We start from the raw sequence: 23,288 nt of genomic DNA on the forward strand, positions 1-23,288 counted from the left end.
CCTCACAGACCCCTATCCTTCTCGCGCGGCTGACAGTTTGATTCTCGTTTTTGGGGATATTGTAGGCTACTATTTTTTTCAGCCTTCATGCCACAATGTAATTGTGGGCATGTTTGCTTTGCATCCTGTGAATGCGTATCCTATTCTTGTACTTTCTCATCCTAACGCCTGTGATCCAGTATATATTATCACTGCAGTCCAGTGGTTGCATGCATCAGCCAAACGTAAACAATGTGGTCTTTTTTTTTGTCATGGGAAAGTTAAATAGTTTTAGAGCCAGGAAAATAGTCTGTCAGCTTGCAGCCTTGCACTCTTAAATAAGAATGCTCAGCAGTAGTCCTCTCCCCATCAGTTACTCTTCAATTGTCTCTTCAATAGCTGTTGAAAGAGGGACAAAAGAATATGCTGAGTTGAGTGAAACTGAATACATATATTAGGCCTATACTAATGTGGTAGTAAACCATGACATGTGTACACAGGGGGAAAAACTGTTTTAGCAAGACTGCACAATTTCCCAAGTGCATGGAACCCCTGGTGGCTGTAATTGTTATGTCTGGTCTGTGTACTGAACCTTACTTTTCCTGGTACATTAATTCAGCCTTGAAAAAGGGAGAGTTGCACTATGGCTGTTTTCACAGAATTAAAATAAATATACACTGCTGTTCAAAAGTTTGGCGTCACTTAGAAATGTCCTTGTTTAAAAAAATGAAGTATTTTTCTCCATTAAAATAACATGCTAACTGCTAGCTTGCCTGCCCGGTCTGCTAACTGCTTGCTTGCTAACCCGGTCTGCTAACTGCTAGCCCATGCTAACTGCTTGCTTGCTAACCCGGCCTGCTAACTGCAAGCTTGCCCTGGTCTACTAGCTGCTAGCTTGTTTAGCACCGTCCTTCTAACTGTTTGAATCGCCGTGTCCCCAGCCAGCCCAACAACTCACTGGACCCATGTGTTCACTTGGCCACGCATGCCTCTCTCTAATATCAATATGCCTTGTCCATTACTGTCCTGGTTAGTGATTACTGTCTTATTTCACTGTAGAGCCTCTAGCCCTGTTCAATATGCCTTAACCAACCACGTTGTTCCACCTCCTACATATGCAATGACATCACCTGGTTTAAACATCTCCAGAGACTGTATCACTCTCTTCATTACTCAATGCCTAGGTTTATCTCTAATGTACTCACATCCTACCTTACCTTTGTCTGTACACTATGCCTTGAATCTATGCTATCGTGCCCAGAAACCTGCTCCTTTTACTCTGTTCTGAACGTGCTAGACGGCCAGTTCGTATAGTCTTTAGCCGTACCCTTATCCTACTTCTCCTCTGTTGATGTAGAGGTTAATCCAGGTCCTTCAGTGCCTAGCTCCACTCCCACCCCCCAGGTGCTCTCATTTGTTGGCTTCTGTAAACGTAAAAGCCTTGGTTTCATGCATGTTAACATTAGAAGCCTACTCCCCAAGTGTGTTTCACTCACTGCTTTGGCACACTCTGCCAACCCAGATGTCTGAGCCGTGTCTGAATCCTGGCTTAGAAAACCACCAAAAACCCTGAAATCTCCTTTGCTAACTATAACGTTTTCCGCCAAGATAGAACTGCCAAAGGGGGCGGTGTTGCAATCTACTGCAAAGAGAAAGTAATACAGAACTCTGCAGGCTAAGTCTGTACCCAAACAATTTGAGCTTCTACTTCGAAAAATTCACCTTCCAGAAACAAGTCTCTCACAGTTGCTGCTTGCTATAGACCTCCCTCTGCCCCCAGCTGTGCCCTCGATACTATAATGTGAACTGATTGCCCCCCCATCTATCTTCTGAGCTCGTGCTGCTAGGTGACCTAAACTGGGACATGCTTAACCCCCCGGCCATCCTACAAACTAAGCTTGATGCCCTCAATCTCACACAAATTATCAATGAACCTACCAGGTACAACCCCAAATCAGTATACACGGGCACCCTCATAGATGTCATTCTAACTAATTCGCCCTCCAAATACACCTCTGCTGTTTTCAATCAAGATCTCTGCAATCACTGCCTCATTGCCTGCATCCGTAATGGGTCTGCGACCAAACGACCACCCCTCATCACTGTCAAACGCTCCCTGAAACACTTCTGCGAGCAGGCCTTTCTAATTGACCTGACCGGGGTATCCTGGAACGACATTGACCTCATCCCATCAGTAGATGATGCCTGGCTATTATTTAAAAGTGCCTTCCTCACCATCTTAAATAAGCATGCCCCTCTCAAAAAATGTAGAACTAGGATTAGATATAGTCCTTGGTTCACGCCAGACCTGTCTGCCCTTGACCAGCACAAAAACATCCTGTGGTGTTCTGCATTAGCATCGAATAGCCCCTGTGATATGCACATTTCAGGGAAGTTAGGAACAAATATACACAGGCAGTTAGAAAAGCTAAGGCAAGCTTTTTCAAACAGAAATTTGCATCCTGTAGTACTAACACAAAAAAGTTCTGGGACACTGTAAAGTCCATGGAGAATAAGAGCACCTCTTCCCAGCTGCCCACTGCTCTGAGGCTAGGAAACATTGTCACCACCGATAAATCCACTATGATTGAGAATTTCAAGAAGCATTTCTCTACGGCTGGCTATGTTTTCCACATGGCTACCCCTACCCCTGTCAACTGCCCGGCACCCTCCACAGCAACCCGCCAAAGCCCCAACCATCACTCCTGTGTTCCAATGGCAAGTTGTGTTAGGCTTTTTGTTTCAAATATTTTTATTAAACACACACAAGAATGGTGTATAGGTATACATGACAGCTATACAATTCTTATCTAAACATAAAAGAGCATACAGGAACAACAAGTCCCAGAGTTCTGGGTGCAGAACAAATAATACAGAACACGACATACAAAACAAGGACACGTAGAAAGAAAGAGGGAAGATGTCCCCCCCCCCCCTCCCAACTGCTCGGGTGGTAGGGCCAGCACACGCTGCCCAAAGGTAGATTAAAATTTTACCATTGAGAGTGCGTTAATAAGTACAAATTCACAGCGCCGACTCGTCCAAGTAGGAGAGGAAAGGCTGCCAGATTTTATCAAATGTTGATAATTTATTGTTCAGAATATATCTAATTCTTTCTAAGTGTACAGTGTTTGCCAATTCATTGAGCCATAATTTGGTAGAGGGCGCTTCCCTCCTTTTCCAAAACAACAAGATTAGTTTTTTTGCCGAGATGAGACCATACGAGATTAGTTGTTTTTGGGGGTTGGTTAATCTGTTTAGGGACTCAGATACTCCCGGGATTATCAGAAGCGGGTCTGGATCTATTGAAGTCTCCAAAACTTCAGAGAGGATCCTAAAAATTCCACACCAATAACCATGCAAGCTAGAGCATAGGGCAAAGCAGTGGAGTAGTGTACCCTGCGTAGCCTGACATTTATCACATGTAGGGGATGTGTCAGGAAATATCCTATGCAGTTTAGTTTTGGAATAGTGTAATCTGTGTAATACCTTGAATTGTATGAGACGATGTGTGGAATTAATGGAGCATGTGTGGATATACTCCAAGCTCTCTTCCCAGTCTGCCACTGAGATGTCAGTCCCTAGTTCTTCCTCCCATTTTGCCTTGATGGCATCAGTAGAAGGTGTGCTAACAGATTGAAAAGCATCATATAGACGCGATATCAGTTTATCTGAGGTGGGGCATATTTTTATGCATCCGTCAAACATGGAAGGTTTAGCATTCCCAAATGTTGGGAGGTGTTTTCTAACGTAGTCTCTAATTTGTAGGTATCTGAAAAAATTACTTCTGGGAAGATTATAAATTTCCCTCAGCAGCTCAAAGGAAGCAAAGGTCCCTTCTATGTATAAATCCCCTATGGTGCTTATCCCCAACTCTCCCCATCGCTCAAAGGTGTTATCAAGGTTAGAAGGGGCAAAGGAGGGATTCCTGGCGACAGGGAGCATGAATGACATTGGTCTGAGCTCAAAGTGGACTTTAATTTGCTTCCAGATTCGGACTGTGCTATGTATTATAGGATTGTTACAATAAAGTGACATCTCCAGATTGACAGGCGACAAAATCACAGCGCCAATAGAGAAGGGGTGACACTCCTCACGCTCCATACTAAGCCAGCTGGATGCCGGGAGTACGTCATCCAACAGAAACGTAACAATGCGGAGGTTAGCGGCCCAGTAATAAAATATAAAATTTGGGAGAGACAATCCTCCTTCCATCTTGGATTTACAGAGGTGTTTTTTACCTATCCTGTGTGTTTTATAATCCCAGATGAAAGGATTGATAATTGAGTCCAGTTGTTTATGAAAGGATTTAGGTATGAATACTGGGATGTTCTGATATAGGTAGAGCAGTTGTGGGAGGAAGACCATTTTAATGGCATTAATTCTTCCGAGCAGAGAAATTGGGAGAGTTCTCCAAAATAGTATGTTTGCTTTGAGTTTTTGTATCAGAGAGGGGAAATTCTCTTTAAATAGTAAGGAGTATTGTTTGGTAACTACAATTCCTAGGTAGGTAAATTTTTCTGAAGATAACTTAAATGGGAGATGTTCTAGCCAGGAGGTATTTTGCGACCGTATGGGCATTAATTCACTCTTGTTCCAATTTATTCTGTATCCCGAGAAGGTACCAAACAAATTGATCACATCAAGAATAGCTGGGATACTAGCCTGGGGTTCTGTTACATAGAGGAGGATGTCATCTGCGTATAGGGAGATCTTATTTAGAGTATCTTTAGTATTATAGCCGTGTATTGCTGCATGAGATCTAATCGTCTGAGCAAGCGGTTCGATAATTAGGGCGAAGAGCATAGGCGACAGCGCACAACCCTGCCTTGTCCCCCTGTTGAGGTTAAATCGGGGCGACAATGATTGGTTAGTGAGTATTCTGGCACAGGGGTTCCTATATAAAAGCTGGATCCAATTTATGAACCTATCTCCAATATTACATTTCTGTAGGACCTTGAATAGATAGGGCCACTCAACTTGGTCAAAGGCCTTTTCGGCGTCAAGAGATATGACGGCAAGGTCCACGTTGGGTAACCTCTGAGAATACATAATATTGAAGAGGCGCCTGAGATTGAAGAATGAGTTTCTGTTAGGGATAAAGCCGGTCTGATCCGAATGGACCAATTTGCCAATTAAAGTGCTAAGCCTGTTAGCCAGAGTTTTTGCTAAAATCTTTTGGTCTGTATTAAGGAGAGATATTGGTCTGTATGACCCTACCTCTTCTGGATCTTTACCCTTCTTATGTATAACTGTAATGAACGCTTCATCCAAAGTAGAAGGGAGAGCTCCATCCTCATTGGCCTGAATCAACATTTTGTGCAGATAGGGGGAGAGCATGTTGCTGAATCTTTTATAGAATTCACCAGGGTATCCATCTGGGCCCGGGGTCTTGCCACTCTTTAGAGATTTAATTGTTTCTCGGATTTCATCAAGAGATATTTCCTTATTCAGGAAGTTAGAATCTTCCTGGTTCAGGGCAGGAAGATTACAGTCCTCCAAAAATGTTTGCATAATTAAGGGGTTAGGATCCGCTTTAGAGTCTAGAGTCTGTATATAGAGTCTCATAAAACTGCCGGAATCTGTCATTGATGTCTTTGGGGGAAGAGAGTAATTCCCCAGATGCAGATTTAACCCTGTGAATCATTCGGTCACTCACATTTTTTCGAAGTTGTCTGGCGAGTAATTTGTGTGGTTTGTCACCAAACTCAAAATATTTTTGCTTGGCATAGAGAAAAGATTTAGCGATTTTAGCTGAGAGAATCTGATTATATTCAAATTTTAAAGAGGTAATTTTTTTATGTTTCTCCATAGATGGGTGGCTAGCATTCTCCCTATCCAGTAAGTGAATTTGTCCCTCTAGTTCTTCCAGTTTACCTCTGTTTTGCTTACTCCTGGCAGCCTGAAAGGAGATGATACAGCCTCTCAGATAAGCCTTCAGTGTTTCCCACAATAATGCTGTGGAGGTCTCTGTGTTGTCGTTGGTATCAAAGAAAAATGTAATTTGGTCTTTAAGATATTCACAGAATGTTGGTTCTGTGAGGAGCTGAGGATTCAACCTCCAGACCCTCTCGTTTGGTACAATGTCACCCAATCTCAGGGAGAAGGTGAGTGGACTGTGGTCCGAGATTATAATATCATGATACCTCACATTACAGGTATAGGGGAGTAGTCTAGCATCCAACAAAAAGTAGTCAATTCAAGTGTAAACCTTGTGAACATGAGAGTAAAAGGAGTATTCCCTACCCGTAGGGTTAGCGATCCTCCATATATCAAATAAGTTTGAATTTTTTATGTAGGTATTCAAGAATTCGCTTGAATACATTTACATTACATTTAAGTCATTTAGCAGACGCTCTTATCCAGAGCGACTTACAAATTGGTGCATTCACCTTATGACATCCAGTGGAACAGTCACTTTACAATAGTGCATCTAAATCTTAAAGGGGGGGGGGGGGGTGAGAGGGATTACTTATCCTATCCTAGGTATTCCTTAAAGAGGTGGGGTTTCAGGTGTCTCCGGAAGGTGGTGATTGACTCCGCTGTCCTGGCGTCGTGAGGGTGTTTGTTCCACCATTGGGGGGGCCAGAGCAGCGAACAGTTTTGACTGGGCTGAGCAGGAGCTGTACTTCCTCAGTGGTAGGGAGGCGAGCAGGCCAGAGGTGGATGAACGCAGTGCCCTTGTTTGGGTGTAGGGCCTGATCAGATCCTAGAGGTACTGAATAGGAGGTAGGGGTTCACCGGGTAGAGGATCTATCCAAATATTGGTCTAGCCCACAGTTAAGGTCCCCTCCAATGACCAGGTTAGTATGGGAGATATCTGGAATCAGGGCAAGGACTCTCTTGAAAAAAGAGGGGTTGTCAATGTTTGGCCCATAGATATTTAGTAGAGTTACTGAGGTAGAGTGGATTTCTCCTATTGCGATCACATACCGACCCTCTATCCGCAATAGTGGTTTTATGTAGAAAGGGAATTCCTTTCCGTACCAGAATCGCTGTGCCTCTCGTTTTGGCAGAGAGGTTAGAGTGATACACTTGCCCCACCCACCTACACCTAAGTCTGCTATGAGAGTTATTCTTCAGATGGGTTTCTTGCAAAAATATAATATCAGACAAGAGTGCTTTCAAGTGGGCTAGGACCTTGCCCCTCTTAATTGGTTCGTTTAAACCCTTGACATTCCAGGAAGTGAATGTAAGCCCCACCCTCCTCTCGTTTGTAGTTCCTATGGTGGCCTGCATATCATGTAACTTGATAAAAAGGTAAGAAAGCGCACCAAACCATCACGATCAGCATATGTAGCACCCACACCCGAGCAGTATCCAACCCACCCCTCCCCCTGCAAGCACCTTTACTTCCCCCTGTTCCCCTAATTTCCACAACACTTACCCCCCCCCCCATCTACCCACCTTTAACAGGAATGTACAAACAGGAGAGACAAAAAAGGAAAAATAAAAATAATAAACACATTGTCTGGCCGATGCCAAAAAAGCACGGCGCGACCTCGAACCAGAGGTAAAACAAAAATAAAATACCAACTATACGTTCACCTCTCACTATCCTAGAACTTCTACTAACATATGAACTGAGGAGGCTCCCGCGAGTTAAGTGTTCAGTTAGCATCTAATAAACCTAAACCGAATAAGTTGCAACTTAAACATATTGCGCATTTAAGCGTCATCCTGGGTCAATCCCAGAAATAAGCAAGATATAGCCTCAAGATAATATTGCTAAGCACTGCCGGTCAAAAAATAAACCATCCGCAACCGACCTAGTCAGCCGTACCTTTACATACTGTGGGTCAGGAGATCGGAACAAGGATTTGTTAAATTAAACGTTCCCCCCATAAAAAAAAATATGTTTAATAAAAAATAAGTAAAAATATATACCATATATATATATATATATATCACATACATACATTCACATACATACATACACCTATACACATATATATACACACATACACACACACCCATATATATCTACATACACACACACACACACACACACACACACACACACACACACACACACACACACACCCATATATATATACACACACACACACACCCATATATATATATATCACACACACACACCCATATATATATATACACACACACACATATACACACACACACACACACATATATACATACATACACACACCCATATACATATACATACACACACCCATATATATATATACACACACACACATATACACACACACATATATATACATACATACACACACACCCATATACATTTACATTTACGTCATTTAGCAGACGCTCTTATCCAGAGCGACTTACAAATTGGTGCATTCACCTTATGACATCTAGTGGAACAGCCACTTTACAATAGTGCATCTAAATCTTTTAAGGGGGGTGAGAAGGATTACTTTATCCTATCCTAGGTATTCCTTAAAGAGGTGGGGTTTCAGGTGTCTCCGGAAGGTGGTGATTGACTCCGCTGTCTTGGCGTCGTGAGGGAGTTTGTTCCACCATTGGGGAGCCAGAGCAGCGAACAGTTTTGACTGGGCTGAGCGGGAACTGTACTTCCTCAGTGGTAGGGAGGCGAGCAGGCCAGAGGTGGATGAACGCAGTGCCCTTATTTGGGTGTAGGGCCTGATCAGAGCCTGGAGGTACTGAGGTGCCGTTCCCCTCACAGCTCCGTAGGCAAGCACCATGGTCTTGTAGCGGATGCGAGCTTCAACTGGAAGCCAGTGGAGAGAGCGGAGGAGCGGGGTGACGTGTGTGTGTGTGTATATATATATATATATATCACACACATACCCATATATATATACATACACACATCCATACATATACATGTATGTATACATACCCACACAAAAAAATCATATATAAAAATATATATTTAAAGAATATGTATATACATCCATATGCACACATACACATACAAACATTCATACCCCAGAATAACAATCTACACTGATTTAAAATATACACATACATAATACTAAAATGCTAAGAGAAAATAGTAATAAAGTACAAATAGTAATTATATTTACGCACACCTACACATACATAAGCGCTACAGAGGGCTGGTGGGACTCTAGTCGGGAGAGAGGCCCACGGCCAGACAAAGGCAGAACGGCACAAAACCTCAACTTGCTAACCAGGCGTCTGCCCCCTCCCAACCATCACCCCCAGTCCCCCGCAAGCAATAAATAAATGGTATGGTAGTGAGAGTGATGTAAGGATTGTAAAATAAATAACGAAACAAAACAAAAGTGGGGGAATATAAGTATATCCGTCCGAAGGTGTCAGTGATCAAACCTGGAAGTAAAAAATATGCATCGCTGAGCACAGCCGGGATGAAAGTGAATTTAACGTTAAATGAGAGCTCTGACCACCATCCATTGGTCTGCTCAGCGTCTTACATGCTCGGTAGCCCTTGTTGAGCCCGTTTAATACGTTTTCACCCAATACGGTATAGTATGGATTCGAGTCCATGAGCAGACCCTAACACGCACTAACAAGGCACTCTAACCTGTACGGGGGATAAACTTCTCTGCGTCCACTCTAACCTATCCCTGGATAAACTTCTCTGCGTCCAAAACCGAGGAGAGCCAAATCTTCTCACCGGAAGGCGGGGTAATTCTTAGTCTTGCAGGGAAGAGTAAGGCTGGGCGAAGATGGAGTTTGTAGAGTTTGGTCATGACATCTCTGTAGTCGGCGCGATGCTTTGCCACATCGGGCGCATAATCCTCATAGACACGGAATGGATGCCCTTTATGTGACAGGTTGCCCCTCATTCGAGCTTCACGCAGGATACGATCCTTGGTCTTGAAACTGTGACAACAGATTATTACTGGGCGAGGACGTTGGCCCGGTCCAGGCACTGGGACAAGGGAGCGATGTGCGCGGTCCAGCTGGGGATCCGAATCCAAAACAACCGATCCCATTGCATCCTTCAGTAGCTTGGCGAAGAAGTCGGTAGGGCGAGAGCCCGCCTCTATCCCCTCTGCCAGACCAACAACGCGAAGGTTATTACGTCTGGATCGGCCCTCCAGGTCCACCACTTTCACAGAAAGCCTCTGCACAGTATCCTGCAATGACGAGCATAGCTTCTCTAACTCGTCGATCCTACCAGCGTTGAATTCAGAAGCTTTCTCCTACCAGCGTTGAATTCAGAAGCTTTCTCAAGGTCCACAATACTCTGGCCATGCGAAGCGACCGTTCGAATGACGCTCTCGATTTTGGTGTCCAGCTCAGCAATAGTGGCCTTAAGATCCTCAGCTATAGCAACACGTAGCTCCCCCAAAGCCCGGGTAAGTTCTGTAAGTGTCACGTTGTTGCATGTGCCTCCCGCCATGTCTGTCTCGTTGTTTAGTGGGGAGTAGGCCTCCGCTGTGGATTTATTGTCCTTTGGTCACTTATTACTCGGCATTTTCATATAAAAAGTTACAATCTTGTATTAGAAAGAAACGTTTGTTGTAAAAAGTGCAATAAAGTAGGTTAAATTAGATTATTTTGCAAAAAAGTTGCAGGAGCCTCTCACGCACAGCCGTTCACTCCAACATGCTAGCTCCGCCCCGTGTTAGCCTTTTAAATGATAAACTTGGATCAGCTAATTGATCATTAGAAACCCCTTTTGCAATTATGTTAGCACAGGTGAAAACTGTTGTTCTAATTAAAGAAGCAATAAAACTGGCCTTCTTTAGACTAGTTGAGTATCTGGAGCATCAGCATTTGTGGGTTCAATTACAGGCTCAAAATGTTCAGAAACAAATAATTTCTTCTGAAACTCAGTCTTTTCTTGTTCTCAGAAATGAAGGCTATTCCATGCGAGAAATTGTCAAAAGACTTAAGATCTCGTACAATGCTGTGTACTACGCCCTTCACAGAACAGTACAAACTGGTTCTAACCAGAATAGAAAGAGTGGGAGGCCCCGTTGCACAACTGAGCAAGAGGACAAGTACATTAGTGTCTAGTTTGAGAAACAGAAGCCTCACAATTCCTCAACTGGCAGCTTCATTAAATAGTACCCGCAAAATACCCATCTCAACGTCAACAGTGAAGAGGCGACTCTGGGATGCTTCACCATCTGGCAGTCGGACGGACTAAACTAGGTTTGGCGGATGCCAGGAGAATGCTACCTGCCCCAATGCATAGTGCCAACTGTAAAGTTTTGGTGGAGGAAGAATAATGGTCTGGGCTTGTTTTCCATGGCTCGTGATAGGCTCTTTAGTTCCAGTGAAGGGAAATCTTACCGCTACAGCATACAATGACATTCTAAACAATTATGTGCTTCCAACCTTGTGGCAGTTTGGGGAAGGCCCATTCCTGTTTCAGCATGACAATGCCCCCGTGCATAAAGTGAGCTCCATACAGAAATGGTTTGTCGATGTTCGGTGTGGAAGAACTTGACAGGCCTGACCTCAACTCCATCGAAGAGCTTTGGGATGAATTGGAACACCGACTACGAGTCAGGCCTAATCGCCCAAAATCATTGCCTGACCTCACTATTGCATGTGGCTGAATGGAACCAAGTCCCTGCAGCAATGTTCCAGCATTTAGTGGAAAGCCTTCCCAGAAGATTGGAGGCTGTTATAGCAGCAAAAGGTGGACCAACTCCATATTAATGCCCATGATTGGAATGAGATGTTCGACAAGCAGGTGTCCACATACCTTTGGTTATGTAGTGCATCTCCTTTGCCTTAATCCTTCAAGGCAATAATGGGATCTGTAAATGATTACTGGTCTGTTAAATTCTCTGCTACCAATAAAAAAAGCACACGTTAGAAAGATGAGAATGAATGAGAGCATTTATTGAAAACTTTAGAGCAGTCAAAAGGGAAAAAATATGAGTTAAGTCAGCAAAGCCACTGTTTAACAGAAGGAACACCCCTTTATTCCAGGCACAGTAAGGAACGTGTAGTGACAGCAAGGTTACTTATATTCTATAAAAGGTCATTTTTCAATAGACCAGATACTGTGCCAAGTTTGGATGTGTGTAAACACTTTGAAAACTGAATGGTCCCTCTGGCTATCTTTCTTTACCCCTCCTATGCCTTCTCTGCCTGGTACTGTTGGTGCAGCATTAAGACATCAGACTGGGACACCCTGTTCCAGCCCTCACTGTGTACGTGGTACAGGTTGACCTGTCCTCCACTGTAGGCGTCGCGGTAAGTGGCCTGGTAGATGGCCCTGCAACCCAGATCACAGGCCTCCTCCACAGTCAGGTCCTTCTGCTTCAGACCGCTGTCCACGATGCCATACGCGTACATGGAGCCAGAGCCCACAGCAAACAGGTCCCCGCAGACACGGTTCCCCTCAGAGTCCACGTAGTAGAGGCCTGGAAGGCGTAAGAAGGTGAAATGTTAACCCTTTACTACTACATCGGTGCCCTCAGGCAACAGAAAAACATTTTGCCCCTCACACCCCTCCATATATTTTTGTTTGTATTCCTACACATGACAATAATGTCTGTTCTAGAGGTCGACCGATTAATTAGGGCCGATTTCATAACAATCGGTAATCTGTATTTTTGGACATGTCACGCCTTGGTCATTGTATCTTGTGTTTTTGTTATATGTTTGGGTAGGCAAGGGTGTGACATGGGTTTATATGTTGTATTTCGTATTGGGGTTTGTATTATTTGAGATTGCGGCCGATTAGGGGTGTGTCTAGTTAGGCTTGGCTGCCTGGGGCGATTCTCAATCAGAGTCAGGTGCTTGTCGTTGTCTCTGATTGAGAACCGTATTTAGTCAGCCTGACTTTCGCGTTGTATTTTGTGGGTGTTTGTTCCTGTCTTAGTGTTGTAGTCACCAGATAGGCTGTAATAGGTTTCACGTTTCGTTTGTTGTTTTCTTATACAGTTATTTCATGTACCACGATTATTTTCATTAAAGTCATGAGTAACCTACACGCTGCATTTCGGTCTGACTCTCTTCATACAGACAAACGTCGTTACAGGACACCCATTAGCCAATTTATTTTTTAAATTGATTTTTTATTTAAAAAATTTTTTTTTACACCTTTATTTAACTAGGCAAGTCAGTTAAGAACACATTCTTATTTTCAATGACGGCCTAGGAACGGTGGGTTAACTGCCTTGTTCAGGGGCAGAACGACAGATTTTTAACTTGTCAGCTCGGGGATTTGTTTTTGCAACCTTCCGGTTACTAGTCCAACTCTCTAACCACCTGCCTTACATTGCACTCCTCGAGGAGCCTGGATAAGCCTCGAGAAGCCAAGGTAAGTTGCTACCTAGCATTAAACTTATCTTATAAGAAAAACAATAAATCTTAACATAATCACTAGTTAACTACACATGGTTGATGATATTACTAGTTTATCTAGCGTGTCCTGCGTTGCATATAATCGATGCAGTGCCTGTTAATTTCTCATTGAATCACAGCTTACTTCGACAAACGGGTGATGATTTAACAAGCGCATTTGCGAAAAAAGCACTATCGTTGCACCAATGTACCTAACCATAAACATCAATGCCTTTAAAAAAAATCAATACACAAGTATATATTTTTAAACCTGCATATTTAGTTAATATTGCCTGCTAACATGAATTTCTTATAACTAGGGGAAATTGTCACTTTTCTTGCGTTCCGTGCAAGCAGTCAGGGTACAGTGGGGCAAAAAAGTATTTAGTCAGCCACCAATTGTGCAAGTTCTCCCACAGCAGTTTGGGCCACCTGGCACGTTGCGAACTGTGTGAAGTTAGTTTATTCCTAACAAAAGCCGTAATTAAATTTGCCAGAATTGTACATAATTATGACATAACATTGAAGGTTGTGCAATGTAACAGCAACATTTAGACTTAGGGATGCCATCCGTTAGATAAAATACAGAACGGTTCCGTATTTTACTGAAAGAATAAACATTTTATTTTCTAAATTATAGTTTCCGGATTTGACCATATTAATGACCTAAGGCTTGTATTTCTGTGATATTATTATGTTACAATTAAGCCTATGATTTGATATTTGATAGAGCAGTCTGAGCGGCAGCAGGCTCGTAAGCATTCATTCAAACAGCACTTTTGTGCGTTTGCCAGCAGCTCTTCGCAACGCTTCAAGTATTGTGCTGTTTATGACTTCAAGCCTATCAACTCCCAAGATTAGGCTGGTGTAACCAATGTGAAATGGCTAGCTAGTTAGCGGGGTGCATGCTAAAAGCATTTCAAACGTCACTCGCTCTAAGACTTGGAGTAGCTGTTCCCCTTGCCCTGCAAGGCTTTTGTGGAGCGATGGGTAATGATGCTTCGAGGGTGGCTGTTGTCGATGTGTTCCTGGTTCGAGCCCAGGTAGGGGCGAGGAGAGGGACGGAAGCTATACTGTTACACTGGCAATACTAAAGTGCCTATAAGAACATCAAATAGTCAAAGGTATATGAAATACAAATGGTATAGAGAGAAAAATCCTATAATTCCTATAATAACTACAACCTAAAATGTCTTACATGGGAATATTCAAGACTCATGTTAAAAGGAACCACCAGCTTTCAAATGTTATCATGTTCTGAGCAAGGAACTTAAACGTTAGCTTTTTTACATGGCACATATTGCATTTTTACTTTCTTCTCCAACACTTTGTTTTTGCATTATATAAAACAAATTGAACAGGTTTCATTATTTATTTGAGACTAAATTGATTTGATCGATGTATTAAGGTAAAATAAAAGTGTCATTCCGTATTGTTGTAATTGTCATTATTACAAATAAATAAATATTTTTTGTTTGTTTTATTTTAAAATCGGCATCGGCTTTTTTTGGTCGTCCAAAAATCATAATCAGTCGACCTCTAGTCTGTACCCAATCCAATGAGGTGCAAAAGTTGGTATTATATAAATTGGGGGAGTGACCTTATTTTAGAAAGCAGAGCGACGTGAGCACAAGGTCAAATACAAAGAATTAAATGTATGACGTGACAATAAAAAAATATGATATTGTGTATGAACCCCTAAAGAAGCATATTTTGTTTTTATACATATTAAAAACCTATATACACGACCGGTCAAAAGTTTTAGAACACATATTCAAGGGTTTTTCTTTATTTTTACTATTTTCTATATTGTAGAATAATAATGACATGAAAACTATGAAATAGCACTTTTTTTAAATTTCACCTTTAACCAGTTAAGCTAATTGAGAACAAGTTCTGATTAACAACTGCGACCTGGGCAAGATAAAGCAAAGCAGTGCGACAAAAAAAACACAACACAGAGTTACACATAGAATGAACAAAAGTACAGTCAATAACAATAGAGAAAGTGTGTGCAAATGGAGTAAGGAGGTAAGGCAATAAATAGGCCATAGTAGCGAAGTATTACAATTTAGCAAATGAACACTGGAGTGATAGATGTGCAGATGATGATATGCAAGTACAAATACTGGTGTGTTAAAGAGAAAAAAAGTCAATAGAAACAATATGGGGATGAGGTAGGTATTTGGTTGGGCTATGTACAGCTGCAGTGATCTGTTAGCTGCTCAGATAACTGATGCTTAAAGTTAGTGAAGGAGATATAAGTCTCCAACTTCAGTGATTTTTGCAATTCGTTCCAGTCATTGGCAGCATAGAACTGGAAGGAAAGGCGACCAAAGGAGGTGTTGGCTTTGGGGATGACTAGTGAGATATATCTGCTGGAGCGTGTGCTACGGGTGGGTGTTGTTATGGTGACCAGTGAGCTGAGAAAAGGATAGGCTTTACCTAGCAAAGACTTATAGATGACCTGGAGCCAGTAGGTCTGGCGACGAATATGTAGCGAGGACCAGCCGACGAGAGCATACAGGTCGCAGTGGTGGGTGATATATGGGGCTTGGGTGACAAAATGGATGGCACTGTCATAGACTGCAATAGTGATGCTAGTCGGGTGGGCGGGTGCGGGCAGCAATCGGTTGAAGAGCATGCATTTAGTTTTATTAGCGTTTAAGAGGAGTTGGAGGCCATGGAAGGAGAATTGTATGGCATTGAAGCTTGTTTGGAGGTTTGTTAAGTGTTCAAATAAGGGCAAGATGTATACAGAATGGTGTCGTCTGCATAGAGGTGGATCAAGGAATCACCAACAGCAAGAGCTACATCATTGATACATACAGAGAAGAGAGTCGGCCGATAATTGAACCCTGTGGTACCCCCATAAAGACTGCCAGAGGTCCAGACAACAGACCCTCCCATTTGACACACTGAACTCTATCTGAGAAGTAGTTGGTGAACCAGGCGATGCAGTCATTTGAGAAACCAAGGCTGTTGAGTCTACCGATAAGAATACGGTGATTGACAGAGTCGAAAGCCTTGGCCAGGTCTATGAAGACGGCTGCACAGTACTGTCTTTTATCGATGGCGGTTATGATATCGTTTAGAACCTTGAGCGTGGCTGAGGTGCACCCATGACCAGCTCGGAAACCAGATTGTACAGTTGTCGTGGAACATTCAGAATTTGTTGGTAACATATTGTAAGATGTTTTATATTAATCAAATGTGTGTAAGTTACTTCTTATCAGAATGGTATTTTTGTATAATACTGTGGCGGGGTTGCAGTTATCTGTTCTATGTCGAAACTAAGTTGCATGGGCCGCAGAGAGGGGAGGTCAAAGTGTCATCATGTGTAAACATATCTTTTACTCCCTACCTTTTTCTAGTGGGGAAAGGAGGGTGGCAGTGTCTGGAATCATTCTCATGCTCCCTTTTATCTTAACCTATAGCTCACTCTCCTCTCCGTGAGCTTGTCCAGGTTTGGTTGTATTTAGAGTTGGTTGTATCTAAATGACAATTTGATATATGCCTGTTGATATGGAGGGTTGGTTTATGGTTCTGAGTTTGAGAGAGGAGACAAAGCTGAACAATGAATTATGCCGATGCTGTTTTATCCTCTGTATCTTTGCTATAAAGGATCCCATTTTGCAGTTGTGGGGGGACTCAACTTTTCATTAGAGATACTGAACTGTTGAAAGTCAAAATGCTATAGAGCTTATATAATTAAAGATGGACTTTGATAACTAACTCTGACTTGTGTGTGTGGTTTGCTCCCATGATTTGGTAAATAGAGGACATTTCCACGACACAGTGGAGACGGTACGGTGGGATTCGAAACTTGGCTTTCGAAGACTTTAGAAAAGGCAGGGCAGGATGGATATGGGTCTGTAACAGTTTGGGTCTAGAGTGTCACACCCTTTGAAGAGGGGGATGACCGTGGCAGCTTTCCAATCTTTAGGAATCTCGGACGATACGAAAGAGAGGTTGAACAGACTAGTAATAGGGGTTGCGACAACGGCAGCGGATCATTTTAAAAAGAGTGTGTCCAGATTGTCTCGCCCGGCTGATTTGTACAGGTCCAGGTTTTGCAGCGCTTTCAGAACATCTACTATCTGGATTTGGGTGGAGAAGCTGGGGAGCCTCGGGCAAGTAGCTGCGGGGGGTGCAGAGCTGTTGGCCGGGGTTGGGGTAGCCAGCCCGGGAGCTGGGAGGAGATGCTCTTATTCTCAATGGACTTTACAGTGTTCCAGAACTTTTTGGAGTTAGAGCTACAGGATGCAAATTTATGTTTTAAAAAGCTAACCTTTGCTTTCCTAACTGACTTGATGTATTGGTTCCTGGTTTCTACTTGAAATCATGTAGTAACCAAAAAAAGTGCTCAACAAATCAAAATATATTTTAGATTCTTCAGATAGCCATCCTTTGCCTTGATGACAGCTTTGCACACGCTTTGCATCTTGGTTCCAACGGCTGTGTGTGTTATATCACCGGCTGAGCGTCCATGGACGGTGGCAATTCAACATGTAGAATCACCAGGAAATGAAAAGACAATTTTTTAAACTTATTTAACTATGCAAGTCAGTTAAGAACAAATTCTTATTTACAATGACGGCCTACCAAAGACGTAGGGTTAAAAATAAAAATATAGGAGGACAAAACACATCGCGACGAGAGACATGCAGCTGATGTTCTGTGGTCGTTATGGTGTGTCCCGTCTCTTATTGTAGTCTATACTGCACTCCTTAGTCACAACAACTTTAAAATGCAGCGTGATAGGGAGGAAATGCACCTCTCCTTTTTGAGGGGAAGGATGCACCATACATTCATAACTCATGGGAAATATGACATTTAGGCTACTGCAATCTTTATGTGGCTCACATGTGCAATTCAAAATTCAGATCCCTAGTTATCTAATTTTGCAGTCTAGGACAGCATGATCTGATAGAGACTAAGGCTGGTCCCCTGTGTGTAACAGAATGGATTATATGTTGTCCCGGTCCAGCTTACACGTGTGTAAGGATGGGCTTTTGACCTTTGACTGTTTGAGTACCATTTTTTTTTTTGAGTACTCATCAAATGAAAAAAATATGCTACTTTTAGAATGAGGGCCGTACTACAAAATAAATGGCACATTTATCTATAGTGGCTCCTCCTTTAAAAGTTGTGAGTTTACACCGTGGGACTTAGAGGTACCTAGCATCACAGCTTCATTACTCCAGACCACCACAAGGGAGAGTTAGAGCACTCATTATGCAGGTTTTTATATGACCAATCATATCGAGTGGTTCCAATAATGAATTTGATGCGAGCCACCCGTCTCTGGTGGCTTTCTTCAACAAAGATGGCTGACAAAACATTACGGGGGAGCAGATGTAAGTAGTTATAACGTCAAAATGAGTCAAGCTAAAAATGTACAATTGAGAGAAATATGTTAGTTAATGTGCCAACAGTGTGCAACAATGCCTAATTTATAACCATTACAGATAACAAATCGTAATTGCATCATATATATATTTTTTTTTTCAGTAAAAAAAAAACAAGTGCCATTTAAGATTAATTAATTGAAACTGTAATATCAACTGGTTATATCTTCAAAAAAGGTAGTAACCTCAGCAGTGTGGCACTTGATTAGAAGCCTATGGCTGTGCAATGACATAGCCTTGTTAATTTAGCAGACAAGATGCTCTTATTTCCCGAGCCGTTATCACAGTCAAAACACCTATTTTATGGTAAGAAAATCTGATGTAATATAACAGAATAGAACAAAAGAGTGTGAAGTGATTGGCTTATTGCGTCGGGAACAGTTATTCTCAAAGAGTGATAATTTGGAATGAGGCGGAATTTGGCAAATTGAAAGACATTTTTCAGGGTTGCAAACTAAAATCTGTCTTTTCGATATACAGACATTCGATTTACTGTATTATGTTGGTCCTAGGAATCTTCTAAATGGATTAACAATTCTACACAGAATTATGGCCATGACATAGGTTTGGTGAGTAGGCCTAGGTTTAATGATTCTGATGAAAATATGCTCTGTCTTTATCAAACTAATGTTATTGCATATTGTCAGTGTGGAAACTGTCTGTTGGGGGGGGGGGGGTTAATAGCCTAGATCAGAGATGGGCCCCCAACTTTTGGCAAGGAATGTAGCTTGGGTATCCATCAGATACATTTTTTTTATAGGCCTTTATTTCTGTAGGCGCACACAGCACGTATGTGTAGAGGGAGCGGTTGGAACGCAATTGAGTGAGAGCCAGTGGAAAAGGAATTTAGCGAGCAGAACTTTGTGATGCTTGGCTTGGTTTATTTTTGTTTTGTCCTGCAAATACACATGTAATATGGAACACTAGAGCCAAAACAAATTAACAGTCTTCAAGACAACATTTCATCACATAGTTTATGGTAATCTCTGATGTAACAGCGATAACACCGTACTAGTATAGCAGCAGGAAGTAGGGGTGCTGCAGCACCCCCCGAAAAAAAAATTGTCATGCGATTGTCATTCTACATGTATACAGTGAGACCAAAACCTTGTCCTCAAACATTTACATCAAAAGGTGCAAAGTTATGGTCATAGACAAAACATCCACACCAAATTTAAAAAACTACATTGATTAAATAACATGGAAAACAACCACTTTTTGTGCAGTATTATTTTACCGTCCTTACAAACCGCTTAATGTAAATGTACATTACTGTATTGTACATAGGCTGGTCATCCAGGTTAGATACCTGTAGGCTTTCCATTACCACGAAGAGAAATAATGCAGTTATTAAGTGGTTTGTGATGATGTGGCTCAGTTGGTAGAGCATGGCGCTTGCAACACTAGGGTGGTGGGTTCAATTCCCATGGGGGACCAGTGCAAAAAAAGTATGAGAATGTATGCACTCACTACTGTAAGTTGCTCTGGATAAGAACATCTACTAAAATGTAAAAAAGGAATGAATGGACCATTTCAGTTTACACATAGAAATAAGTTGCATTTGCAAAGTATTTCAAGAAACTGGAAAACATATCATTTTTATATATCACAAGTATTATCAGATTAACTGTTTTGTACAGGAAATTATAAGATTGAAGTTAAATGCTGGTTAACACTCAAATTCAAATCAATTCCGTTATAAAAATGATCACAAACGTAGTGCACTGGGCCTTTACTAGTCCTATATTAGCGGAATGAGACATATCAGCGTGGGTTAAGAAAATAAAAAATATTTCTGCATCACACCTCCCCACCAACAAATCCCAGCATCCCCACCCCCAAACTACTTCCCGCGGCTATGCGTACTATAAGCTCACTCCACAGCTTCAAATATCTTCACTCGGGTCGCTGAATTGCTAGCTTTTTGGCAACGCAACTGGCTCGCACGTGTTTGCAAAGCAGAGAATCACTAGTTCGAGGCCAGGGACAGTGAAAGAAGCATTACTGCTAAACTAGCACATTGACGCCAGTTATACAGCATCATATCACATCCATACCTGGTCCAGTCTTGTCCCAGCCACACACCATGGTTCCCATGCTGAGGCCCATGCCTTTGTACTGGTACACCATGTTGGCCAGTAGCTTGGAGGCGGCTGCCACAGAGATGCGCTCCTTGTTGCGGAGCTCGTAGACGCGGCACTGGCGGGCCAGCAGGCGCTCCCAGAAGCTGCAGTCAGCAGCCCCTCCAGCCATTGTGCCCAACAGGTAGGGGTTGATCTCTATCACCTTCTTCACTGTCTGGGAGGCGATGTAGGCGCCTGCTGTAGCCCTGGAGTCCACCGCCACGATCACACCATGCTGGAACTGTGGGGAAAAGGACATGAAGGCAGAAGTTAGACAATGGCTAGCCAAGGGGTAATAGCTAGGCCTATATAACCCTAGACTTGATTATTTCAGGTGTCATTGTTTAAAGTTATTTTCAGAATAACTAGCAACCCTTTAGAGCAACCCTGGGGGCGGCAGGGGCGCCTAGTGTTTAGAGCGTTTATTTAACTAGGCAAGTCAGTTAAAAACTAATTCTTATTTACAATTACGGCCTACACAGCCACCGCTGGGCCAATTGTGCGCCGCCTTATGGGACTCCCAATCACCGCCGGTTGTGATACAGCCTGGATGAATGGTCCATATAAATATCTACATGGCTAGCCAACGGGAAATCCATTTGTAACGTTATGTGAGCGCGCGATTAATTGCTCTCAAACAATGGTTACTTGTTAGCTAGCATATCGTGCAAACGGGTTAAAGGCGAAGCGAGACATCCCACTCCCTCATTCCTTCTGGTTTATGTACAGTAAACGAACTGAAATAAGCAGACCAGCCGCTAATGCTTTGGTGCCTAAAACCACCCATGAAGCAGACCGGAACTGATGGTTTCTTTTCCAATGGTAAACGGCCCGAGTGGGACATCTTCATTTATCAACCATATTTGGTAGCGAGTACACTTACTTTGAAGGCTAATGTGGTTGTGCCATGAAGGAATTGTATATTTCTTTCTGGCCCATCTCCGTCAGAGCAGGCGGTTCTCACAGCGAAAGAGAGGTTATCTCCCCCTACAGACTCCAAACCCAACTCTGTTTCATACAAACTACTGGTGAAGCCACGACACTGGCGACCATAGTTTGAAAAGTCTACTGACTCACTCTGCAACACATTAGCAAGAGCCATCTTTAAACTAAGAATGATGAAAATACCACTTCCGTTGTTATCAAAACAGTTTTGCCGGTAAAGGAAATGCGTCACAGATTGGCAGTTTTGCACCTCGTTCAGTTTTCTTCGAGATGGTCCTCCAATAGTTCATTATCGACTTCACAATATCGATTACAAAAGTTCACTATGGGCTCATGTAAACATTAGCTTACCTATGATAAAGAAATACCCTTAAAAATATGATGGTTCACAATGATGTAGTGTTAGATGCATGTCGTTTTTATATTACTAAAGATCTCTGTCTGTGAGATTTACCCATAGTCACTTCAATGGATTCCCCCCACCACCTCCCTTAGTATACTTAAACAATGAATGCCATTACAATTCTAGGTCTAAAAAAGTTTTTTTTTAAGGTCTAATTTTCTAAAGACAAGAAACTTGTCATTCCAATAACTTTCAATTTTCACTATGAAGAGGAAAGGTGTGAGTGCAACATTCTTGTGGCGATACAGCTTTTTGATGTGTGGTTACTTCACAGACAAGATGGAGTCCATGCACATACAGTAAAAGACAGAGAACTGCTAAAGCTAACAAAGATGTCAAAGACAAATATCAGGAAAGTTTCAGAGATTACCTGTCTGCTGCTGACTCTGTTGAGTCTTGGAAGTCTCAACCCTACTACCCCAAGGAACCATGGATGTCCTTTGATGAGCCGGCGTACCCAGCAGAGACGTCCGGGACTTACTTCCCTTGGCAGATAGCGCCTCCTTCACCCCACTGCCAGCGCTGAGCCTCCAGCATGCGGAGAGATATGGACAAGGGAGATGAGCCAACCCCAGAGGTGAGCTTCCTTGAGAACCTCTATGAGCCTTACCACAGATTTCCCATGTTTTCCTCTATGACAGGGCCCAGGGACAAGTGCCAAGCCTCCACCATGTGTTATGATATGGAGAAGGCCTGCTCATCCTCATGCAACCTGAGCCGACCCCAAGGGAAATCCTTCAGCTTTACCGCAGACTCCCCATGTTTGTCTCATTGATGAGGGGGAAGGGGGCAGATGCAAGTTTAGGACCTGGATGTGGCCCAACTTCTGCTCTGCAGTCCAGGGACATCTGAGGACCAGGTTGTGCTTGTGGCCCAACTTTCTTTCTGCAGTCCAAGGACATCTTGCATTCATCAATGACTTCTCAGAAAAATTACTTATCAGAAATAAAATATTTTCTTAACTCTGTCACAGTTGTCCGAGACTGATAAAATCAAGTACTCTAAATCAAGTACTTCTAGCTAATCTAAGTCTAAAATGTGATTTCCTAGGTTACATATGGTGAATAATGTTGTTATTATACTTTCAAGTGGGTCCAAAAGGTTTTTAAAGTAAATTAAATCATGACCTCTGATGTTTATAAAAATGATGAACATTAATGTAGTCTAACATTT

The 23,288-nt window shown here is 42.5% G+C and overlaps 1 protein-coding gene across 1 annotated transcript; it reads right to left on the reverse strand.

Moving 5' to 3' along the window:
• Nucleotides 1-11,760: 11,760 nt before the first annotated feature.
• On the reverse strand, nt 11,761-21,917 carry LOC124037093 (proteasome subunit beta type-5-like). Its single transcript, XM_046351736.1, has 3 exons — nt 21,651-21,917; nt 20,702-21,008; nt 11,761-12,308 (listed from the first exon to the last, which is right to left on the reverse strand). Exons 1-3 carry the CDS (start codon nt 21,867-21,869, stop codon nt 12,019-12,021), a joined length of 816 nt encoding a protein of 271 aa, XP_046207692.1. The 5' UTR covers nt 21,870-21,917; the 3' UTR covers nt 11,761-12,018.
• Between the last annotated feature and the right edge of the window lie 1,371 nt (nt 21,918-23,288).

This window comes from Oncorhynchus gorbuscha, linkage group LG06, assembly GCF_021184085.1.
Source record: "Oncorhynchus gorbuscha isolate QuinsamMale2020 ecotype Even-year linkage group LG06, OgorEven_v1.0, whole genome shotgun sequence".
NCBI classification, from domain to species: domain Eukaryota; kingdom Metazoa; phylum Chordata; class Actinopteri; order Salmoniformes; family Salmonidae; genus Oncorhynchus; species Oncorhynchus gorbuscha.

Excerpts from the sequence above, each read along its gene's own strand:
- LOC124037093 (XM_046351736.1), bottom strand. The coding sequence starts at position 21,869 with ATGGCTCTTGCTAATGTGTTGCAGAGTGAGTCAGTAGACTTTTCAAAC. Across the intron at positions 21,009-21,650 it reads CAACCACATTAGCCTTCAAA|TTCCAGCATGGTGTGATCGT; the intron begins GTAAGTGTACTC and ends TTTTCCCCACAG. Across the intron at positions 12,309-20,701 it reads CTGGGACAAGACTGGACCAG|GCCTCTACTACGTGGACTCT; the intron begins GTATGGATGTGA and ends TACGCCTTCCAG.